At 43.5% G+C, this 24,621-nt stretch overlaps 1 protein-coding gene across 2 annotated transcripts in view; it reads left to right on the plus strand.

Annotated features, from left to right (window-relative positions):
* PLEKHH2 (pleckstrin homology, MyTH4 and FERM domain containing H2) overlaps positions 1-24,621 on the plus strand; it is an 812,518-nt gene that overhangs the window by 145,743 nt on the left and 642,154 nt on the right. For both annotated transcript variants that reach the window (XM_069233993.1, XM_069233994.1), the window contains exon 3: positions 983-1,045. In XM_069233993.1, the coding sequence (XP_069090094.1) occupies positions 983-1,045 (63 nt within the window). The remainder of the gene's footprint in view (positions 1-982; positions 1,046-24,621) is intronic.

Consider the following 24,621-nt stretch of genomic DNA (forward strand, 5'->3'; position numbering starts at 1 on the left):
GTGTGTACGTGGGAACACCCACGCTGCACTCATGTAACGCCTCCCTGGTGCAGAGTAATGCAAGGCAGCGATTTGTACTGTTGTTGTGCAGGAAGGTCATCCTTCCTGCACAAAAACAATCATGCCTACAAAGTACTGCCTGCGGTAGCGCTAGAGAGCCAAAAGTGCGCCAGTGCTTGGAAAGGACAGGATTGTGCTGTTCAATGTTAAATATGGCGCATTCAGGCCCATTCCCTTTCATGCAGCACAGCAATGTGGCTTGCTACGTTGCACTACGGGAAAACATGATAAATATGGGCCTAAATTCAAAAGCAAATCCTGCAACTCCACAATGGGTGGAATCCAACATGGACTGCCTGATTTTTACATTATATTTCAGATTATAAAGGTGTTGCGTGGTCCGTCCTTTGTAATGTCTAGCCAAGTTCCCCTTGCATCCTAAAACATTTGCAATCTCTCAGACCAGATACAGTATAGCGTCTCAGAATAAATATTTTCAATATTTGCAACCGTGCTGCCATAAAATACTGCACAATAACCCTCCAAAAACATGGCAATGCCTTTAAAACTCAGTATTGATTAGAATGCTTTGGTTCCTAGTCTTGGCAAAAGTTTAAATACCCTGGCCTTATCTGCATAATTTCCTATATTCCGCTTTACACAAAATTCACCCAATTCATCATAGTTAGTTTTTAAGCAATTTTTAAATTTTTTCCATGTGAGTGACTTAATGCCGCAGAAAATATTTCACTAAAAGACGTTTTCTGTTGGAACTACTTGCGTTCCACTATGTCGGAAAACTTTATTGTGCAAAGTACGCAGTATGCCAAAGAAACGTCATGAATTATCACATCTCTAGTTCTGAATCAGGGTTCCTAAATTACTGTTACATCAATCACTGCTATTATTTGTTTTGTAAAGAAAGCTATCAATTCTATGTCATCCTAAAGAAATAAGTATATTTTACTGTTTTTCTATCTAGATGCAGCAGCTGGAGAAACAAGTCATTGATGCGAACCGCCGAGCAGAGAAGGCATATCACCAGGTAAAAAAGTGAACATATTGTTACTGCAAAATGGCTCAATGCTCCCTCTAAGTTTGGTTTCATCTTTGTCGTGGGAAACTTGTGTTCTTGATAGAGAGTACTGAAAGTGTAAAGAGAGTGTTCTATTTTTTGCCCTTCTTGGTGAGGGAGGCATGCATTCTTTGACAGTGGCGGCTGGTGAACTTTGAAAGTGGTGGGGTGTTAGACCAAATCCTGATTTTTCCTATTCTTACAAGCACAGTAATAGAGCACTTAAGGGGGACTTTGGGGTCTACTATGAATAATTTTGTTTAATAATTGTGTAAAATTATGCATTTTCAATCACAATTACTAGAACAAATTGTCCAAAAAGTTATAGTTTGTACAAGCATCCCTGTAAGGACACTCATACAATATTTCAGATAATTCCTGTTTTGTCAATTAAGCTGATGTACACCATAACCTCATTGTTTCCTAGAATGTTTCCTCATATCCTCCTTGTTTCTATTAACATCCTACATATCTTCTGGTCTGCCACTTCGATTCTTCTTTAATGTTCACCTCATACTTTTGTAACTCCTTTCCAAATTGTCACCTCACCCATTCCTTAACTATCTCCTTCTTTAGGGGTTCTTTTGCTGTTTCTTCAATTGTTTCTTGATATTTACCTCACACTTTCTTGAACGTCACCTCATCCACTTCTTGATTATCTTCTTCTCCATCCGTTAGCTTCCCTTTGCCTCTTCCTTAATTGCCTTGGCATACATTTGCTGTCTCCTCATGCCTTCCTTGACTATCTCCTCAGTGCTTTCTGATCATCCCCTATCCTCTTCCTTCAGTGCCTTTTCAATCCTTTCTTCATATTGTTTCCTTTCCTGATTGTCTCCTTGTGCCCTCATCTCTTCTATGATGGTCTCTTCGCTCCTTTCTTGATTGTTGCCTAACTCTTTCTTGACTCTTTTCCCTTTCCATCCTTGACTATGTTCATATACCGCCCTTGACTGTCTCCAAGTCACATTCTCTTCATTCCTTCCTTAACAATCGCTTCATTTTTTCCTTGTTACTTCTTTCTTGATTGTCTCCTCATACCTTCCTTGAATGTCTCCTCTTCTTTTCACTGACTGTCTCCTTACTAATTTGTTACCTTGTCCTTTTGTGTCATTTCCCTTTCACGATAGTGACCTCATTGCTTCATTGAAAGTTTCCTCTTCCATTCCATAATTGTATTAATTGTCTCCTCACTCTTTTTTTTACCTCACCCTTTCTTGATTGTCACCTCATCCATTTCTTGTATCATCATCTCCATCTTTACAGTCTCCTTGTCCCCTTCCTCTCCTTCACCTCCCAGTTCTCTTCTCAGCAATTACACTTCTTGTTTCTTTTCCATGTATCAGTGGGGGCACAATTTGAAACCCACACCCTTTTCTACTTGTCACAGGGTCTTCTGGGTTTTTGAGGCTTGCCCAATCCCACCCCTCCCTGTGACAAGGCTGAAAAGGTATAACCTCACTGAATGACAAATAGCCTCAAGAAACACAGGCTGAGCTTTAAAGCGACCGGTCTTTGTTCAATTAACAAAGCTTCATTACGTAATGTAGGGGTGTGGATCTACACTGTAGGAGACCACTGTGAGTCAGGGCTGAAAAAACACAAGCCCTGCAAAACATGCGGCACCTGGTGCATGTGCCTTTCGAACATGCCTGATGTGCCTGACTGACACTCAGGAAGAACGACGGCCACACAAACATGAAAAATACTGCATCTGAGTGGCTGCAGTAAAATATAAGAAATATGACCATAGAAAAGTAGGAGGGCGGCACTCAGATGCTACAATTAACCCGCCGCCACAGTTCTGGGACAAGGTGATATGAGCATTGTGATAGGGACACATGGGGATAGGGAGACGTAAACAGCTTATCAGGGAGAAACAGCCTCTTGGTCAGGGAGACGTACATTGGGGTAGTGAGTGACATTCCTAGTGACAGTATGAAAAGGACACTGAGCATGGAGACTGTGACCTGCAATGATTACTGGGACAGAGAGTCTTTGACAATGGAACAGGGAGAGATGAATTTTTACAATAGGGAGACACAGGCAGTGGGACTGGAAGACACTAAGGCCCTCATTATGAACTTGGTGGTCGAAACCGCCATGCCGTAGTCCCATTGATGAAAGCCTGCATTTGAACCTCCGTCTCCGCCAAGAAATACCGCTCACGTCGAAGGTGGGAGAGGGAAAAGGGGTTGCCAGCAGAACCCCAGCCACCTTTCCCACTGTGCAGATTTGGATGTGCTTTACCACCAAGAAAAAAGTAGCAGTCCGACCTCCGTGTCTGAGTTAACGGATTGGGGGGGAAACTCAACATTTTCCCGTCTTCGACTGGGCAACACCTGCCATCACTGATGTCACTGACCCATGGAGAAAACACGACCCCCCACTGTCCCTGGACTAGAGGGTAGGGATGCCGCATTGGAAGGGTACCTTGGGTGGGCGCTGCACGGGTGGTCGGGACCACAGCAGACATGTACATGTCACTGTAAATTTTTAAAGTTACTGTAACATGCATATGTCGTGGTCATGAGTGGGTCAGACCTCGGGGGGGGGGACACTGGTACACAACACATATCGCACACATGCACAACTGTCATTATGGTGCCAGTATTCATTGGCAAATGAATGCTGGTGCCACAGTGACAGTATATCCACACTTGTCAACAGTGTCTATTTGTACACATTGCCAGGGGACCTGTGCCTGTCATGGTGTGCTGAGAGTTGTGTGTGTGACTCAGTATGTGTCTGTGCAATGCGATTGGCTGGGTAAGGGAGAGAGAACTGGAGTGAGTGCTGTGGTTATGTCAGTATGTGTGCCACCCGCATATGGCTGGGATGTTGTTGTGTATGTTGTATTATGTGTTGTGTTGCTGCATGCAGCATTCAGGTGAGTGGTGTAGTGTGGTTGTCATTTTTGTGATTTGTGGAGTTGAGCGTGTGTGTGAGTGTGTTTGTGGAACTGAGTGTGTAGTTTTGTGGGTTATTGTGGTTGTGTCACATGTGGGTGCAGTGTCAATGGTGTATGTATGCTGTGTCATGGATGTCCATCAAGGTTTGTTTGCGGCATGTGTTGTGGTGGAATGGCAATGGATACAGGTATGTATGCGGTGTGTTGTGTAGTGCAGGGGGACACATATAGCAAAGGTACAGTGTATATGTGCAACTTACCTCTATTCCACAGCCACTGCTATTGTCTGCTGTCCATTGGGTCCCACAATGACTTCCAGTCCGCCGCTTTCAGAGCTATACCCTCTAAATATGGCAGGTGGAACACCTGCGACTTGACGGTCTTTTCGGGTCCGCTGCCGACACCGCTTGGTAATGCAACCGCCAAGATCTAAATCAGGTCCTAAATCATCAACATGAAACACATTATGATCACTGTGCTGTTCACAAAACACACAGATCGTGATCCTGTTCATAGGAAACAATGGACCAGTGTTACGCAAGGTGTCACCACCATGGATAGGCCTGGAGATATTTTCTTTTAAATCACCATGAGAAGACTGCCTGCTCTGGCCAAAATTATTATCTATTTATATACAAACATGTAAAATTTTCATTGGTGTCAACATTGATTAAAACTGGTAGAAAACATGATAAATTATCTATAACTACTTCCTCAATATTTTCTATCAAATTGTTATAGATTCTTCTGGGAACTCAAGCTTCTGGTGCTAGTACCTAACTGTCACAGTCAGTCCATTTGAAATTTGGTTGCCCAAGCGGATCTAGAGCTAACCACTCGACAATGTTTGGAATTCTATAACTTGAAATAATTTTGTGTCTTGAACCATTTGCAAAAAGCTCACAGGTACTAGTCTATTTTCCGTTTCGGAATGCAGACTTAGGGAGCTTTAAACAAGGCTGTCCATAGATGATATCCATAGGCTCTCTGGGTATTAATTAGGCAAACTACTTCAAGCCCAGGGCAGAACAATCTTCAAGTTAAGTGAGTCAGATAAGCTTTGTTTCTTGGATGTAGATGTCATATGAACCCTTGGAGACAAAGAGGCAAATAAGAGGCCATGAAGGTCACACTGTGACACATGGATCTGACTAGTGCTTAGGGCATCTGGCTCGTGGAACTCTAAAGAATGTGGTAGAGGTAAACTTATTTTTGCATCAATGCAAAGAGGCTTCTAATAGCATACTTAAAATGTTAAGAAGAAAGCAGGATATAATATTATGAGGTATACTCCTGGTAGTTGTCAACGTGTTTTTGCTGTTAGTGAAGCACAAAAGATTCAGGCATTCATGAGAACCGGTCTCTATTGTCAACCATAGACTCCAGTTACCCGTTCAGGAGCAGATTCATGAAAGTGGTGCTGTACCTAGTGCATAGTCACTTTTCTTGTGCCCCTTAGCACCCCCTAATGCCATATTTAATGTATCAAAAATTCTGACGCTAATCCTGCAAAGCCCATTGAGGCTCATTGAAACTAATGGGAGCCTTGTTTTAACGCCTGCTTTGAGCAGGCGTTAAAGAGCAGAAAAAAATGACACAAAGAAATGTCTTAGATTTCTGTGTGCCGTTTTTTTGCCTCCCCTAACAGGGGAACACCCCGTTTGCATACATTATGTCTGGCACAGGCATAATGTAGAGCAAAGGGTTACAAAGTGGCGCACTGCACACTTTGTGCCACTTTGTAAATTTGGCGTGGATGATTTTGGCCCTGTTGGGCTACATTAGCGTAAAAAAAAATTATGCTAATATGACACAGGGAGGTGCTAGGGGCTCTTAAATCTGACCCTCAGCGTTGCAAGTCAATTGTGAAGAAAAGGCAACTAGACCTGTGATGATAAAACAAATATTTATTAAATATATCCAGTGGGTCATTTATTGACAATAAAGACAGTCCAACCTCCTCAAACCATTTCGGCATTTTTACTGCAGTGACTGTGGCCAATTGTATTATATGCAGTGCTTGCTCCACACATTTTTTTCACACACACCCCGAGAACAGAGCAACACTAATCAATAACTAACATTTGCAATGCAACGGGTCTCGCATTTGCTCGAGTTAGAGCTATTAACCTTGTAAACTCCTAACCGGACTTTTCTTTCCACATAAATTGAAACAAAAAAACGAGTGTGGTCGCACTATTTAAAACCCAGCGTGATCGCACTGAAATTGAATACTAAAAAAATAAGCGCGATCGTGCTTTGTAAAACCCAGCACAATCGCACTGAAATTGAAAACAAAAACCAAGAGTGATCACGCTATGTAAAACCCAGCGCGATGCTGCTGCATGGGAAATAAAAAGACAAAGTAATGCAGATACCTGGCTGAACGTGGAACCTTATATATTTTCAGTAGTTTACTGGTGCTCTCGAGGAGGGATAAACACCGGAAAAGGCATGACGTATGCATGCCTTTCACTAATGAAATCAAGCGGATTTTAAAAGGCAGGTCCACAAACCATTGAAAGTGACAGGCGTGACATGGGCATGGTTAAAAGCCCAAAGAGAGATTACAACGGAGGCGGAGCACTTGTGCGCTCAACCCTAAAAAGGGGTTATTTACCAATAATACCATTTGTCAAATTTTCAAACATAGTGTCAAGCTCCTAGTTTCTGTCACCGAAGTAAATGTGGAATAAAGATAATGGCTAAGTGGGAAGCAGTAGCACACACACATATTTCTCTCTCTCGCTCTCTCTTTCTCTCTCTTTTTCCCTACCTAGTGCTTAACATCTGTACCCAGGTTCCTTTAACCCCCTAGGTTTGACCAAATGCATTAAATGCCTGACAGCAGCTGCTAGAAGATAGATGGCTGTGTTTTTGTTCCCCCAAGTCCATCATTATCCGAAAAAAAATCTAACACTTAGCTACAGCTGTTCTTCACTTCTCTGCTCAGTGTTCTATAATGCAGGAGTCGGCCAGACGGAATAGTGGACTCCGTATGGATATCTGAGAAGGTTTTACGTTTCTGGTTTGGAAACCAGCTACTCTTTTTATCACAGCCTTCACACAGCCATGCTAGAAGAAGGGGTCTCCAACCTTTACTGTAGTAAAAGCTACTTACGTTCAATGAAAATGATCCAGAGGTACAAAGATGCCAAAGAGGTACAAGGATGCCACGAAAACCATGGCGGTAGGCAAGGTCATAATCCCACAGGCGGGCAAGTGACGGCCGCCGGCTGGAGATTGAAGTCTCCAGCCTAGCGGTTGTTACCACCGTGGCGGTCGGTGTGGTACATTGGCGGTTTGGCTGCAACCAAACCGCTAATGTCATAATATGGAGGAAAGTACCGCCAGCCTGTTGGCAGTACTTTCCTCCATATTAACACTGACTGCCGGGATCATAATGACCTCCATAGTGTCCCACAATGGCTAAAATAAACAAGCATTTCAATGCAATAGGTGTCGCATTTTCTTGAGCTAGAGCTATTGCATTGTAAATTCATAACTGGACTTTTCTTGCCACATAAATTGGTCAACCCTACCTCATAATGTCGGCTTTTCCTGCCATATAATTCCAGTGGCCCAGCATTTAACTAAAGCACTTCCATTTACCTTCTTCCTCTATCTTAAAACATATACAATTATCACATAAACCTTTATCACATATAAACTTTTGGCATTAGAGTGTAATGCTCAAAACTCTATTACAAGAATATCATTTTGGATGGATTGGAGAGTGAAAGGAAAGAGGTAGTCGGGAGTAAAGATGGAGAGGACAAATGGCGTAGTAACGGTGTCATGGGCCCTGGAGTAAGAAAGGAAAATGGTTGACTGGATTTTGGTAGGAAAATAGAGCAGTAATTAGAGCTGAGTGATGTCCGTAGGTCTCTGCGTCCCAGTGCCACTGCACCTGTTGCTCCATTGATAACTAGGCCTCACGAGAGAAAGCGGATGGGGCAGAAAAAGAGAAGCAAAAGAAATAAAACAGACAAAAGGGAGAAAGAGAAGGGGTCGCAAAGAAATAAAAGAAAGAAGCGAAAGAAAGAACAAGAAAATTAAAGCACAGCTGAGAGAAGAAATAAAGCATACATGTGAGACAAAATTAAAAATGGAAGGAAGCTAGTGAACGAAAGATAAAGAGGAAAAAATAATGAAAGAAGTGTGAAAAGAAATGGAAAAATGAACATTTGAGGGAAAGAAGAGAGATGGTGAGAGAAATAAGCAGTGAAAGAACCGGGGCATGTATGTACTGACATTTTCCGCAGACACAGAATGGGAAAATCACTTTGACATTTCGGGTCCCGAAAAGTAGCTCGTGGCTTCCACATACAGACAGGATAAAAGAGGGATTTATAGTAAAACATAAATTGACAGATAAAGATAAGAAAAACACCAGAGAAAGGAAGGAAGAAAGATCTAAAAAAAAGTGAAAAGACGCATACTGAGTCACAGGAAAGAGCAAATAAAAAAAGACAAAGAAAGAATGAAGGGAAGAGAAAGAATGAACACCTGATGAAGAAAAAAAAGAGGAACGAAACAAGGAAAGAAATAACCACGTTTTGCAAGTTTGAAAGAACAGGGTGGAAGAGGGAAAAAAAAGGGAGAGGAGTAGAAATAAACAGTTGAAAGATAGAGCTAAACTGTTAACGTGTGGATTGTAAGAGCTGGAAAGAGTTTAGTGGGGGTGAAAGAAAACATTGAGAGTAAACAGAGTAAAGGAAAGAACACAGTAGGATAGGTGAAACAGACCCTCCCAAATAAAGATGGCAGCTAAGAATAGATTTAATTGGCTTCCCCACATCCTCAAACAGAAGTCAGAGTGTGGAACAGCCGGGGGCACTGCAGAACACCAGGAGGTGCGTTAACAGAGTTGTATATGAACCCCAATACAGCAGTATTGGGGTGCTTCTGGTCAGGATTGGGGGTTTAGACAGAGCTGTGCCCCGGCCCAATTCTGGAACAACAAATGCAGCAGGTGAGGAAGGAGAAACTGAGTGCCGTGTAAACCTTGATATTAGGATAATGGGGGGCTGCAGGTTAGGTTTGAGGTGCACTGACAGAGTTGCATGTGGGCTGCAGTACTGGAATAGCAACAAGCACACAAGGTCAGAAGTGAGATATGTTAATGGAGCTGTGTGGAACCTAGTATTGGCGTGCCAGTGTTGCAGATTGTTAGCGTGGAGGTGCCCAGGTGAAGCTGCGAGTGGGACGCAGCATGGGAGTGGCTTTGCCGCTGAACCACAGAAGCGATAAGGGGTGTGTGTGTGAGCCTTAGTACTGAGAAGAAATGTGCACTCAATGTTAGAATTTACGGATTCTGTTGGAGCTGTGTTTTGCTCTTTTGGGTCCAGTATTGGCTTGGCAATGGGACTGAATATTAGAATAGAGCTTCTGTAACAGATCTATATGTGAGCGGGGTTCCAAAATAGGAAAGGAGGTGACCTCATCAGGGTAGAACTGAGGTGCACTGATGGAGCTGCGCCGGGGGTCCCAGTACTGGAACAGCACAGTGCACTGACGGTAAGAACTGAGGTGCTCTGGCAGACACTATGTGTGGGGTTCTGGCATGGCTGATGGGCTTGGAGTGTGTGAACTGAGGTGCACTGAGAGAGCTGTGCCCGAGGTCCCAATACTGGAACAGCAGTATGTACTGACTGTAAGAACAGAGGTGCTCTGGCAGACAGCGCGTGTGGGGTTATGGCACAGGCACGGCAGAGGGGCTTGGAGTGTGTGAACTGAGGTGCACTGGTGGAGCTGCGCATGAGGTCCCAGTACTGTAACAGCAGTGTGTACTGACTACAATAAATAAGGTGCTCAGGCAGACAGCATTTGTAGGGTTCTGGACTGGGCACGACTGAGGGGCTTAGAGTGTGTGTACTGAAGTGCATTGATTGAGCTGCCTCAAAGGTCCCAGTACTGGAACAGCAGTGTGTACTGACTTTAAGAACTGAGGTGCTCTGGTAGACAGCGTGTGTGGGGTTCTGGCAATGCTGAGGGGCATGGAGTGTGTGAACTGAGGTGCACTGATGGAGCTGCGCCCGAGGTCCCAGTACTGGAGCAGCAGAGTGTACTGACTGCAAGAACGGAGGTTCTCTGGCAGACAGCATGTGTGGGGTTCTGGCATTGGCGTGTATGACAGGGCTTGGAGTGTGTGAACTAAGGTGCACTGGTGGAGCTGCGAGTGGGATCCCAGTATGGAGCAGAACTGGGCACTGTCTCTAAGGATTGTGTAGCTCTGGTAGAGGTGGGTGCCTAGGCTATAAGCAATTACAAGAGATCCTCCACCCTGGGGACCACCATCAGGCACACCTGGTAAAGAAAATCCAAGCCAAGGAAGAGTGGGATGCAGGTAGCTGAGAGAGGGTGCAGAGAGCCCACAAACATCAAATGTGACCAAAATAAGAGCTGATTTATAGCCTTGTTTACAGCTAAGCTCAGAACAAGAATGCTCTGCAAATGAAAAGGGAAGCTTCCCTGGACAGGAGCAGGAAGCAAAGGGAAAAAAGTCCCCTACAGACCAGATAAACAGGACAAAGGGTAATTATACAGTGGTTGGTCGCTGCTCCCACACAGAAGAAGGAGGGACAAAGAGGCATGACTGGCTAGTAGCAAGCAAGGATTTTTAAATGACACAGAAACTAACAAATGAAATAGCTGTAAGCCCACAGAAGAAGTATACTTCAAAGTATACAAGAGATCATACGCTTATGCTCGACCTAAAAAGAGGCCTTGAACCTTCACGGACTACATTTTTGTGATCTAGATTATGGCCTAGCTCTTGTGCATCACCATACTAATTACTCGATATTTATTTGCAAAGCACATGTGACTTTTGTGGTCAACAAAATCCCTTATAAGTGTCTATACCTGTTCCTTGCACTAGCGAGTTTTTTTTGTAGCAAAACTATTTCCACTTTCTGTGGCACTAGGAATGACAGCACTTTTTCCATTTAATTGGCCATGAATACCATTAACATTCCAGGGAGATATTTTTAGAAGTCGACTTATTTTCAGACATCCGATATATCCAGAGTGGACTTTGAAACATAAGTAAAAAATGTTATATAACCCAACAGGGTATACAAATCAGACCTACGCCTTTTCTTGTTAACATGATCTTCTGCAATTAAGTGATGCACCACAGTCCTATTGCCTAAATGTGGGTGGGCTATTCTGACTTCAATCTGGTAAACTGAAGATTGCATGAGCTGGGTGCAAGCATACATCTTTGCCCAGCGTCTTTTTTCACATTCTGCACTTAAAGGTATAGTAATAACGAAGCTGTGCTATTGGGAAACCTAAAATTGAAAATAGTCTAATTGATTTCATAATTGTACATTTGGTCCCACGAAGACTTCCAGTCCGCCGCTTGCAGAGCTATACCCTCTAAATATGGCAGGTGGAACACCTGCGACTTGACGGTCTTTTCGGGTCCGCCACCGACACAGCTTGGTAATGCAACTGCCAAGATCTAAATCAGGTCCTAAATCATCAACATGAAACACATTATGATCACTGTGCTGTTCACAAAACACACAGATCGTGATCCTGTTCATAGGAAACAATGGACCAGTGTTACGCAAGGTGTCACCACCATGGATAGGCCTGGAGATATTTTCTTTTAAATCACCATGAGAAGACTACCTGCTCTGGCAAAAATTATTACCTATTTATATACATACATGGAAAATTACTGGAATAGTAACAAGCACACAAGGTCAGAAGTGAGATATGTTAATGGAGCTGTGTGGAACCTAGTATTGGCGTGCCAGTGTTGCAGAGTGTTAGCGTGGAGGTGCCCAGGTGAAGCTGCGAGTGGGACGCAGCATGGGAATCGCTTTGCCGCTGAACCACAGAAGCGATAAGGGGTGTGTGTGTGAACCTTAGTACTGAGAAGAAATGTGCACTCAATGTTAGAATTTATAGATTCTGTTGGAGCTGTGTTTTGCTCTTTTGGGTCCAGTATTGGCTTGGCAATGGGACTGAATATTAGAATAGAGCTGCTTTAACAGAACTATATGTGAGCGGGGTTCCAGAATAGGAAAGGAGGTGACCTCATCAGGGTAGAACTGAGGTGCACTGATGGAGCTGTGCCGGTGGTCCCAGTACTGGAACAGCACAGTGTACTGACTGTAAGAACTGAGGTGCTCTGGCAGACACTATGTGTGGGGTTCTGGCATGGCTGATGGGCTTGGAGTGTGTGAACTGAGGTGCACTGAGAGAGCTGTGCCCGAGGTCCCAATGCTGGAACAGCAGTATGTACTGACTGTAAGAACGGAGGTGCTCTGGCAGACAGCGCATGTGGGGTTATGGCACAGGCACGGCAGAGGGGCTTGGAGTGTGTGAACTGAAGTGCACTGGTGGAGCTGCGCATGAGGTCCCAGTACTGGAACAGCAGTGTGTACTGACTACAAGAACTAAGGTGCTCTGGCAGACAGCATTTGTAGGGTTCTGGACTGGGCACGACTGAGGGGCTTAGAGTGTGTGAACTGAGGTGCATTGATTGAGCTGCCTCAAAGGTCCCAGTACTGGAACAGCAGTGTGTACTGACTTTAAGAACTGAGGTGCTCTGGCAGACAGCGTGTGTGGGGTTCTGGCAATGCTGAGGGGCATGGAGTGTGTGAACTGAGGTGCACTGATGGAGCTGCGCCCGAGGTCCCAGTACTGGAGCAGCAGAGTGTACTGACTGCAAGAACGGACGTGCTCTGGCAGACAGCATGTGTGGGGTTCTGGCATTGGCGTGTATGACAGGGCTTGGAGTGTGTGAACTAAGGTGAACTGGTGGAGCTGCGAGTGGGATCCCAGTATGGAGCAGAACTGGGCACTGTCTCTAAGGATTGTGGAGCCCTGGTAGAGGTGGGTGCCTAGGCTATAAGCAATTACAAGAGATCCTCCACCCTGGGGACCACCGTCAGGCACACCTGGTAAAGAAAATCCAAGCCAAGTAAGAGTGGGATGCAGGCAGCTGAGAGAGGGTACAGAGAGCCCACAAACATCAAATGTGACCAAGATAAGAGCCTGATTTATAGCCTTGTTTACAGCTAAGCTCAGAACAAGAATGCTCTGCAAATGAAAAGGGAAGCTTCCCTGGACAGGAGCAAGAAGCAAAGGGAAAAACGTCCCCTACAGACCAGATAAACAGGACAAAGGGTATTTATACAGTGGCTGGTCCCTGCTCCCACACAGAAGAAGGAGGGAAAAAGAGGCATGATTGGCTAGTAGCAAGCAATGATTTTTAAATGACACAGAAACTAATAAAATGAAATAGCTGTAAGCCCACAGAAGAAGTATACTTCAAATTATACAAGAGATCATACGCTTATGCTCGACCTAAAAAGAGGCCTTGAACCTTCACGGACTACATTTTTGTGATCTAGATTATGGCCTAGCTCTTGTGCATCACCATACTAATTACTCGATATTTAGTTGCAAAGCACATGTGACTTTTGTGGTCAACAAAATCCCTTAAAGTGTCTATACCTGTTCCTTGCACTAGTGAGTTTTTTTTGTAGCGAAACTATTTCCACTTTCTGTGGCACCAGGAATGACAGCACTTTTTCCATTTAATTGGCCATGAATACCATTAACATTCCAGGGAGATATTTTTAGAAGTCGACTTATTTTCATACATCAGATGTATCCAGAGTGGACTTTGAAACATAAGTAAAAAATGTTATATAACCCAGCAGGGTATACAAATCAGACCTACGCCTTATCTTGTTAACATGATCTTCTGCAATTAAGTGATGCACCACAGTCCTATTGCCTAAATGTGGGTGGGCTGTTCTGACTTCAATCTGGTAAAGTGAAGATTGCATGAGCTGGGTGCAAGCATACATCTTTGCCCGGCGTCTTTTTTCACATTCGGCACTTAAAGGTATTGTAATAACGAAGCTGTGCTATTGGGAAACCTACAATTGAAAATATTCTAATTGATTTCATAATTGTACATTTATAACTAAACAAATTTGGAAAGAAGAAAAAGAAATATCACAGTTTCAAGTGGGATCTTTACCCATGTAATGTATTTTACTGGGTTCACACGAGTTGTGCAGATTCATTCCCAACTAACTTCATCGCTTTCAGTCCCATTTTGAATGCCCTTTTCAACTCTCAGTGCAAGGAAGTTTCCGGGTTAATGTGCGCCTTGTCTTGCTCCTACATATACTAGGCACGTATTTAGAATAATTAATCAAACAAATTCAGAAAAATATGTAGGACGAGAGTTCGGTTGGATTTAGGCATAACGCACGCGGAATGTTTGTGGAAAATATTTATGTAAGGTCGAGATTTCGGAAGCTTCTGTTGCGAGTCTGTTTTTGCAAAATATGCTTTTGAAGTCTGTGTTTTCACATGGAGCCCATATGGGGGAGGAGAGGAGCTTTGACTCCAGTGCTCCACACAGCAGTGAAGATCGTCAGCCCGGGGCAGAAGCAGTCTGAAATTGTCATTCAAAAAGGCCTTTTGAGTCCAAAGTGATTTTTCATCGAGTAAATCCATCTACTTCTCGCTGTGGACAAGTTTACGATTAGTGACGTTAACGTCATTGGCTTGGCAGAGGCCCTGGTTGTATTACAATAAAACATGCTTGGAGTGTGCTTTGTGGATTACATATAAGTAATAATGTAAATGATATCAAACGGAGCTACTTTCGTTGAAACTCAAAGATAGGGGCATATCTTGCACTCTTGAAGCAGACGGGAAATACTTGCAGTACTGACCTCAAGGCGGCCGCTGCATCTGAGCTCTGTAAACTATTCCTCTCTATAAGTAAACAGGGCGCTTCCGGGTCAAGACTCCGGAAAGCTGCTGGTGGGGTACAGATTACTTGTGTGCTTTGTAAACAGTGATGGCCGAATAAGGAATTTTGTTATCCTTCCTTAGCGACGTGTTCCCCACATGCCTCTTAATATTTAACAAACTGTGCGTGCCCTTGTAACCTAACGTATCATGCCTGGGAACGATTTTTGTTAGGAAACTATATTTTCTCTATTCTTGAAAGAGCTAGAACTGATTAAAAATAACCCACGCTAAAAACACCATCTCCATAATCACAAACTTAGCTTTTCTTGCACAGCTCCATACTGGGCCGACCATAATAGGCTAGGCAGGTATGTAAGTTCAATTCCTTTGGTATTATTTACTCGATGATCGTTCTATGCAATACAGTAAAGATTACCAGAAGTGCATAGCCCACATTCCATAGCTTTTGTTATTTCTCCACTAAGACTGTGAGGTCTTTTGTCCTTGTCCTGCCGCAGTCAGTGGATACCTGAAAGAATCCTTGATGGCCTCTTCAGTATCCTTGTGTGAGCACTTCCATAGTCACTGAAGTCCAAGGACCACAGGCCCTACAGCGCAGAATCACGTGAATTTCCAAGGGCCAGATGTACAAAGCCGGCACAGACTTTGTGACTACAAAGCGCAGTGTCAAAATGCACGAAATATCTTTCTTACATTTCTGCCCTAAAATGAATCTCAAAGGAGATGGGTCTTAATGTGCGTCCACCTCTTCTTTGTAAGTTAGTGGGCAATGTAATAATGATTTGTGACAGCAGATGCAGTTGCAAACCATTAGTCTGTTACCAAGTTACCAAGACTCGAAAGTGGGTAGTAACACATTAACAACGCGGAAACTGCCCCTGAAGACAGCTTCTACCTTGTGAATGGTAGTTGTCAGCACTGGTACAAGCATGTTAAAAATTGGGCTGTTAGTTGAGGCGGGGAACCCTACTAAAGCAAACTTTGTCAATGTGAGTCAGAAAAAAGGACTACATTTCCCTTGCTTTACCCTCTGGTAGTTTGGCACAAAAGCAGTCAGGCTTAACGTAGAAGCAATTTGTAAAGTATTTATGCAGCACTCAAACAGTAATAAAGTGAAAACTCAACATCAGCAAAATCCCACACCAAATTAGAAAAATAAAGTAAAATGTAATAAATAATTTGACACCAAAACAACAAAGACCTAATCAGAAGAACCAGACTTTTTAATGTTTAAAGTTCAAGGTGAAAAATCGAGCCTATAAGATCAAAGTGCGATCACCGGACATCTACTAGCGCAAGACTGCAGCAAAGTCAAAAGTTATGACCGACTGTGAAGGAGTGCATTTTGGATACATGAAGTGGATTGGACCTGGTCTCCACTTACCTTCGGACTTGGAAGAGTTTTTAAAGAAAAATGTCAGAGAAGTTAAAATTCAGCAGGGAAAAGCAGCTGTTGGTGTCTAAGGAAGAGGCGTCATTGGCGGGTTGCTGCTGGACGAACTCGCAGCAAAGATTTCTGCATTTGGACTTAGGGCCTGATTACAACTTTGGCGGAGAGGGTTAATCTGTCCCAAATGTGACGGATATCCTGCCCGCCGTATTACAAGTTCATTCTATCCTATGGAACTCGTAATACGGAGGATGAGATATCTGTCACATTTGGGACGGATTAACCCCCTCCGCCAAGGTTGTAATCAGGCTCTTAGTCTCTTTTTGGGAAGTCACAATCTTCAGCATGGATGAACGGCTCCAGGAGGTTCATTACCTTTCCAAAGAACAGCCGCTGAACAGGATTTGCTGCTGTGGAGAAGAAAGTAGTGATAGGAATTGCAAAGTCATGTTGACTGGTGATGTACCTCGGATGGACCAGAGGATGGGTAGGTCCGGATCTACTCTCTGTTCTCAGAGCACGTTTTGTGAGAACATTTTTTAAGTCCCAGGTTTTGGATTTGGACAATCTGGGCACCTTTAGAACCATTTCCAAGGGTCCAGGAGAGGATGAGCACACAAAGATGGTCACGTGTCAGTCAGACTGGGTCGAGGTGCCGGTTCAAGATGGTTGGAGTCTTTTCTGTCCCTGAGGAACTGATCAGGAAGCAAGCGATTCCTTGGACTTGTTCTGGAAGTCTTTGGTGCAAGCAGAAAAGCAGGACTCAGGCACCAGGGCAGTCCTCTTAGGGCACAGGGCAGGCTTCAGATAGCAGGGCAGTCCTCTGAAGTACACTACATGCCACAGCCACCAGGGCAGTCCTCTGACAGTTCTCTGCAAAAGTGAACTTAAGAGTGGGCCCGAGGGTCCAATATTTATACCTGGTGCCAGCTTTGAGGTGGAATAAACTTCTTGTATTCCTCCCACATATGGTGCTGGAATATCTCACCTCCCTACCCTGGTCGCAGGATGTCTGGATGACAAAAGGCTAATGTAAAGTTGTTTGTGTGTAGGCTGGAGCCAAGTCTTTCGAGTATAAGTGGGGCTGTACACAGCTTCTCCCCTCCCATCCTGCCAGGATGGCCCAACCTGCCAACACTCAGTCCACTCTTTGTGATACCATCTGAAAGGTATATAAAAAGGCCAGCTGCCAACTACACCTAGTCATGTGGCCCAGGATACATACTGCAGGCTCCAAATGTTTTGAACAAGGAAATGCAAACTTTCTGCAGGTGCATTTTCAGAATTTTGACTTTAAATCTGACTCTACAATTTAAAAGGTTCACATTCGTAATTTATGAGAGACCAAACATGACATTTCACCCTCTTCCCAAATCATGTATTAAATGTAATGAGCTAATCCATTTTTATCCTGTGGGAGAGATAGGCCTTGCTGTAGTAAAAAAATAATTTAAGAGTTTTCACTATCAGGGCATGTAAACTTTGTCCAACTTTTTAAATGCAATGTCCAGCTTTGTAAATACAATGCACCCTTCCTTGTAGGCTGTTTAGGGCCTTTCCCAGGGGTGACCTACATGTATTAAGAAGGAAGGTTTAGGCCTGGCAAAATGTTTGTTTATTTTGTCAGGCTGCAGTGGCAGGACTGAAACATGATTTAAAAGGCTACTGTAGTGGTTGCCACAACGAGGGCTGCAGGCCAACTAGTAGCATTTAACGTACATGCCCTGGGTACAAGTACTACCACACTACCAGGGACTTACAAGTAAATTAAATGTGCCAATCAACTGTGAGCCAATTTTATCTTGTTTTAGGTAGAGTGCACATGCACTTTAGCTGTGTTTAGCAGTACTAAAGTGCACCAAGTCCTAAAGCCAACAAAAATTAATTTAGCAGGATGGGTGAAGGCAAAAAGTTTAGGGGTGATCCTGCAGTGAGCCAGGTCCAGCAGTGCCCCACAGTATGCCAAGAACGTCCTGTGGCCAGCAACATGGGCAATAGGATATAAATCTGCCATCCTCCCCTGGCTGACACCTTTATCCAAAGTTTGTCTGTCATAACAGTAACTAGCGACTCACTAAAACAGATGAGCAAGCTACAGAAAAGCTTTGGAGCTGTTTTCTGTAACTTTGGGCAGTAATAATATATACTTGGAACTGCTGGGTCTCTGTTTCTCCTTCCTGCAATTAAATAACATGGCAGCCGTAAGGACACAGAGTAGAGGAGTACACAAATGAGGAGGACTCAGCACTGGCTTGGTTTATTAGAAAGCATGTAGCAGTGCAAACAACATAACAGTAGAATGCATCCTAAGGGAACTCTATGACCCATGATGCCTGTCCATCATTTCCGCCACCACATGGCTGGCACGGTGACTCAGCAGTCTGACAAGAAGAATCACCAGTGAGGGTAGAAGTGCTCTGATTTGCTGAGCTGCAGCCTCCTGGAACCTATAACTGGGTCTCAGAGAAGAGGTGCAATAAGAGGTTTTTGGTTCCTTGGAGTGAGGAGGTGCCCTAAAAGTGTAGATCTCCTGAGGGACTCTAGTGTTGGGTGCAGCTTACAAATCAACTGATGCCAGTTCTCATCTGAACTGAGACCCTGAAGGAGGCATCTTGTTGAATCCAGAAATGGGATACGCCTGTTGACCTCTGTGAAGGTGGCTGCCCTGGTACCTTGGTGTTGGCATATGTATAACCTGCCTAACGAAAAAGTGGAGACTGGTGACTGTCATATGATAGCAGACACAACAATTTGGTGTGAGACCCCACTGGCGAGTTGAAAACTGTGTGGAATAAACTAAGTGTACCTTTTACAGGCAGGCTTTGGTATGGTAAAACCAGTCCATAAAGGATCAATACAGCAAATGTGGATATATAATTTGCACTTAAGTACACATGACACACGAAAACTGAATGAGGATGGGGAACACATATCAGGCTGTCAGGTGCACCTGACAGAATGATCGCAGAACGACAGTCACCAATGATTGCCAATGTAGACACCTCTGACTGTTCAAGACATGTGGACGTCTCTGGGCAGTGAAACAGGAACAAAGCAATAGATGTAGGATTAATAATATGTGCGGACTAGAGAAAGGTAGCAGAACAGGTGGTGGATTTGTCTGTAGAATATAAGATCACACATTTGTCATGATCTACAGGAAAACAATCACTTCCTGGAGTATTGTGCTGAAGATGCTGAAGGCAGGACCAGAACAAGCAATATTCAACTTGTTGGTCTCCTAGACTGAGCAAACAGATCAAACATTGAACTGTTCCTTAAGAGGTGAGTAAGTGTAATGACGTAAAAGATACTGAAAACATTTTTCTTTATTGAAAGAGTGCCCAGAACTTTGATACTCCCACCAGCAAGGCCGCCTAGAGCCATTATTGCCAAACTACTGAGTGATCACGCTGTCTTCCTCCAGTGTGCCATACAGAATGATCAATACAAGGTTCGCAGGAGCTGATCCCACCAGATTAGCTTTTTGCAGTGTGACAAGGACAACAGTTGTTTCTAGAAGTAAAGAAAAGACTTTGAGTCCAGCATCTCTGATACATGCCGACAAAGCAAAGTGATCTTACTGTGCTTGGCTATGACTGTCCTGACTGATTTGCCTGTGCTTGGATGCAACTGCAGGCCCATACAGTGCTACATCACCCGATGTTGTGACCAAGCTGGATAAGGCAGTACTGGGTATGAGGCCATCACTGAAGACAGCACTGGCTGCAACACTCAACTTTGGTCCATTCAGAACCATGATGACACAGGACTGCCATCTATGTTTCTATGCATGAGCATGGGCAGTAGTCAAAGCAAGACTCATGTACGATGCTGCTGGCTGATGTGCATCGTCTTAGGGGAGGAGGTGCAAGCACTTTAATAGCCTGGCAGCTGCACTGATCCACTCAGGACTAATCCCCTGTGTGTAGTGTGACAGAGAGCAAACAATTGAGCGCACTGATTACAGGAGTGATATAACTACAGCTGAGCCATAAACATAACCCTTAGATGGGAAGCCACCTAGACACCTGAGAAACAGAGCCTAGAGCAAGGGAGAAGATTGGGGGATAGCATATAGAGGCTTAGCACTGCCAGAAAGCGCCAAGGACACTAAATTGCATAGTTTCTCCAGTGTGTAGTGTACTATACTAGTTTGCATTAAGGTACTTCTAGCTCTTGGAGTGTACATTCATTTATTAAGTTGTTGTGTGATTGTTGAGTTTTGAGCTCGAGCTCCTCCACACAACTTGCCTGATAAGCATGTGACTGCTCTCCATCGCTACCACTGAGAGTCAATTTCTAAAGGAGTTGTACTTTGCCCTGTTTGCCATAGTAGGATGGACCCTGGGACATCAGAGGCAAACTACCTCAGTTACCATGGTTGAGGCCCAATATCCTTTTCTTCCCTTTACTCCTCTAACAGAGTCTAACTATTATTATACTGTGATAGGGATAATGTACTAGAAGAAAAGGTTGGATGGGCACTGGACACTTTGAGATACTAAGACATCGTATAGATTGTTATAGGTGGATATGGGTCGGCCTGCTCCAAGTAGGACAATTATACGATGCAAGCTTTTTCAGAAATTAGAGACAAGTTTGGGATTCCGCCAGGCCAGTTTTTAATGTACTGTAGTGCTGTGAGTGTACTTTAAAAAACAAGGAACTAGAATAGGATTGCAGCTATGACGCATGATTTACTAAAAATAACTGAAACACGTGCTGGATTGCAAATAGTGACGATCCTCTACCAAGCACTGTTCAAATCTAGCAGGCAGGACCTAGTGGATGCAAGAACCAAATGGGAAGATAATATCTGACCAAAGTATGCTGATGAGGGTTCGGTTTGAGTGGAGAACTATATTGCAGGTATTTCACACAATGCTTGATTCAAATTGATTGAGGTTGACTATCCATTAACGTTAATTGACACCAACCAAATGTAATAAAATATATAAGGGAGTTATGGATGATTATTCTAGATTTACACACAATGATGCTGGGTTAAGTTAACATGGCCTGGAGCAGCTCAGTCTTTCTACTCTCCCGAACGGATGTGACAGAAACAATTAGAAGAATGGTAGACAGGAACATAAACTATGACCCGAAAATGTGCTTATTTGATTTGATACCTAGACCCAAGAAGGTAATGAATGCAAGTCTGTTGATTTAGCAGGCATAATGGAAGAGCTGACTCCCTTATGTACCCAGGGACCCTTAATGCCACTGGTGTATTTGGGGGCTAGGGATTGCCAGAAAGGAGGAACACTGTCTGCCAGGGAGGGCCCTGTAACCAGACACATTGGCACAAACCAGTTGATAACTGTTTGCACAGACCCACTCACTTCAACATTTCCCAGACCCACATCCAATGAGCAGTTGCTCTGCTCTACTTGTCCTAGAATTTTAGGTGGATTCTATACTCAGCCCACACATGTACATCCTGACTCTTGCTGTCCTGCACTTGAAATTCGTTCCTAGCTTTGTGCTCAACACACGCAATATGGCTGACATCACAGGTCCTACAGCAAGACCAATCATCATGTGTCTTTTCACCGTGGTGATTGATTGTGCTGTCGGCCCCATGCTACCAATCAGGCTCTGTGAGAGTGAGGCCATTCTATTAGTTTGGCTGCCTGTCACTCCAAGAGAAGTTTTGTGCATGTTGTTTCCGGAGCTGAACACTTCTCATCCTCACGCCACTTGAACGATGTCACTGGGCTGGCCTCTGTGCTTGAGGTACTTAAGTAGCAGCCAGAGAGCTTCTGGTAACTCAGAAGGTAATTACTGACGACCTGGACCCTAGAGCACTCCTGATTTCATTTATATTCTTCAGTGTCTCAGAAGATGACTTTTTTGGCTAATTTCCCTTTTGGATTGTCCATTGATTGACTTTTATCTTAAGGGCCTGTGTGTCTTGTTTGTCTATATCATCATGCATTCTTTACTTGCATACTATTTTAGATGAATGAATGAATGAAAAGATCCTTATAAAGCGCACTGCCACTCAAAACAGAGCATCTTGACGCTTTCTCAGGCACTTAATCACACCATCAGTAACACAACCTGTAGAAAACAAAATCTCTGAAAGAACATGGCCCTAAGCCAGAAAACATCTAATCAAACGGCTGCACACCTCATCAGGTGCTAAAAAAGGCCCGGATCTCGGTTGTTTCTTAAAGACTGCTTCATTTTCAACAAGTCTCAAAGAACCGGCGAGCTGATTCCAGGCCTTAGATCCTAGTGAAGTACAAGATTTACGGCCTCTAATTTTAAGCCTAAAATTAGTGGCAGATTTAAGGAAAGTGGCGCTGCACCCAGTGCAGTGCCACTTTCCTTGCACCTCTTAGCGCCCCCTTAACGCCACCATGTGTGTGCTGTATCTAAGATATGGCGCACCATGGCGCAGGGTAGAGGTCAATAGCATCAACATTTTTTACGCTATTGATGTATTGTTCAGGGTTAGCGCCAACATTTCGTTGCTAACCCTAAACAGTATAGAGGGGCCCATTGTAAACAATAGTGTGCCCCCTTTTAACGCCTGCTCTGAGCAGGTGTTAAAAGTGCAGAAAAAAATGACACAAAGAAATCTCTTAGATGTCTTTGCTCCATTTTTTCGGTGCCTCTGTTAACGGGGGAACACCCACTTTGCATACATAATGCATTTTGCATGCATAATATAGCGTAGAGTGTTTCAAAGTGGCTCAGTGCATGTATTGCACTACTTTGTAAATTAGGCGCCAGGAAAAGAACACCTTAGCGGCGCCTTAGCATAAAAAAATGACACAAAGGTGGTGCTAAAGTGGCTTTAGGCCTCTTAAATCTGGCCTTAGTTTGTAACAGATTGACATTAGAAGATCTGTGAGTTCTGTAATGCGTGAAACGATCTGAGAGGTATTTGGGCCAGTTGAACGGAAAGCTCTAAAGACTAAAACCAGAGATTTTCTGAAAAAAACACACTTATAGATGGGTAGCCAGTGATATTTCTTGAGAGACAGAGCTTTTGCAGGGAAGCTTAAGAACTAGTCTTACCACCACGTTTGAACTACATAAATTAACTCCTTGGTAGGGCCTAAGTAAAGGCTACTACAGTAATACAGCCTCAAGGAAATGAGCGGAAAAGCTACAGTTTTCCTCACTGCAAGATGGAGAAGTTCAAAGAACTTTTCAAGAGATTTAATAAGGGAGAAACACATGTCAGACCATGATAAAACGAGGTTGAAAAGGCAAGGCACCAAAGTTGACTCCTATATTTGTGGCCACCTCCACGAGAGACCGTGCGATTGGGGGGGGGTCAGCAGATTATCGGCCCATTTATCTTGCAGGGAAAACATATTATTATTCCCAAACAGAAGTATCTATTATTTTCTGCATTACACTTAGGATGGAAACATTACATCCAAAGGATGCTGGTGAAACAATTCAGAAAATTTTGCTCCGAACCAAAGGAGCTTTTGTTAGGAGGAAGAATCAGTTGGCTATCATCTACATAAGGGGTGGTGGCAATACAAAATGGATCAATCAAAGAAATCAAAGGAGACGTATATATTAAATAACAAAGGATTGAGTGATGAGCCATGTGGGACGCCATATTTCAGTGATTTCTCTCCTGAAGTTAACTGACCAATAGACACCATTGGTCCCCTGTTTGCAAGAAAAGACTTAAACCAGGACCAAGTCTGGCAGCTCATACCAATTTCAGTGAGATGCTGAAGAAGGACAGTGTGCAAGACTGTATTGAACATTGCATTGAGTCCAAAAGGATTAACATCGCATTTTGACCAATAGCCAGCATACCTTTTATTGTGTCTAAGCCTGGAACTGGATTGAGAGGTTTAAAGGGATTTGGACTTTTCATGGAACTCTGTTTATTGCTCATTAACAAGCTTTTCCCGCATTTTGGCAAGAGCAGGGAAATGGGCCTAAATTTGGGAAAGGTGCTTGGATTGGCAATTTCTTTTTCAATAGAAGGATTTTATCAGAATGTTGTTCAGTTGTAAGGAGAGCCAGTTACTTATCTCTGACTAGGGAGCATGTTATCCTCTGCTGCTGTGTTTCTAATAAAGGTTATTCTTCCTCCAAAGCTTCCTCCTGTGTTCTTAGTATCTCCTTTGCCTGATATGTTTGTAATAAAATGCCTGCCCGATGCTGAGAGAGACGATTAGCTGTTGGTTGATGGGACTTAACAACTAAGGCGTTTAGTACTGGGAGGTCATAGGAGGAGGGCCAAAATTGTAATGTATTGGGATAAATCTTCCACTGGCCATTTATCTTTTGATTTGTCACAGAAAGATACAGGAATAGAGTCATTGTCATAGAGTGTTTATATTGTAATTGTTATCATTATTTCTAATTATAATGCCGCACTAAGTGTTATACGAGTTTCTGACTTTAAACATGTCAAATTTTGGTAATGATGTTTTATCACAAAATATAGATGGAGATTATCATCTATAAATTCACACTCTGCAAGAAGTATGT

The sequence above is a fragment of the Pleurodeles waltl genome, chromosome 5 (assembly GCF_031143425.1).
Source record: "Pleurodeles waltl isolate 20211129_DDA chromosome 5, aPleWal1.hap1.20221129, whole genome shotgun sequence".
Taxonomy (NCBI): Eukaryota; Metazoa; Chordata; class Amphibia; order Caudata; family Salamandridae; genus Pleurodeles; species Pleurodeles waltl.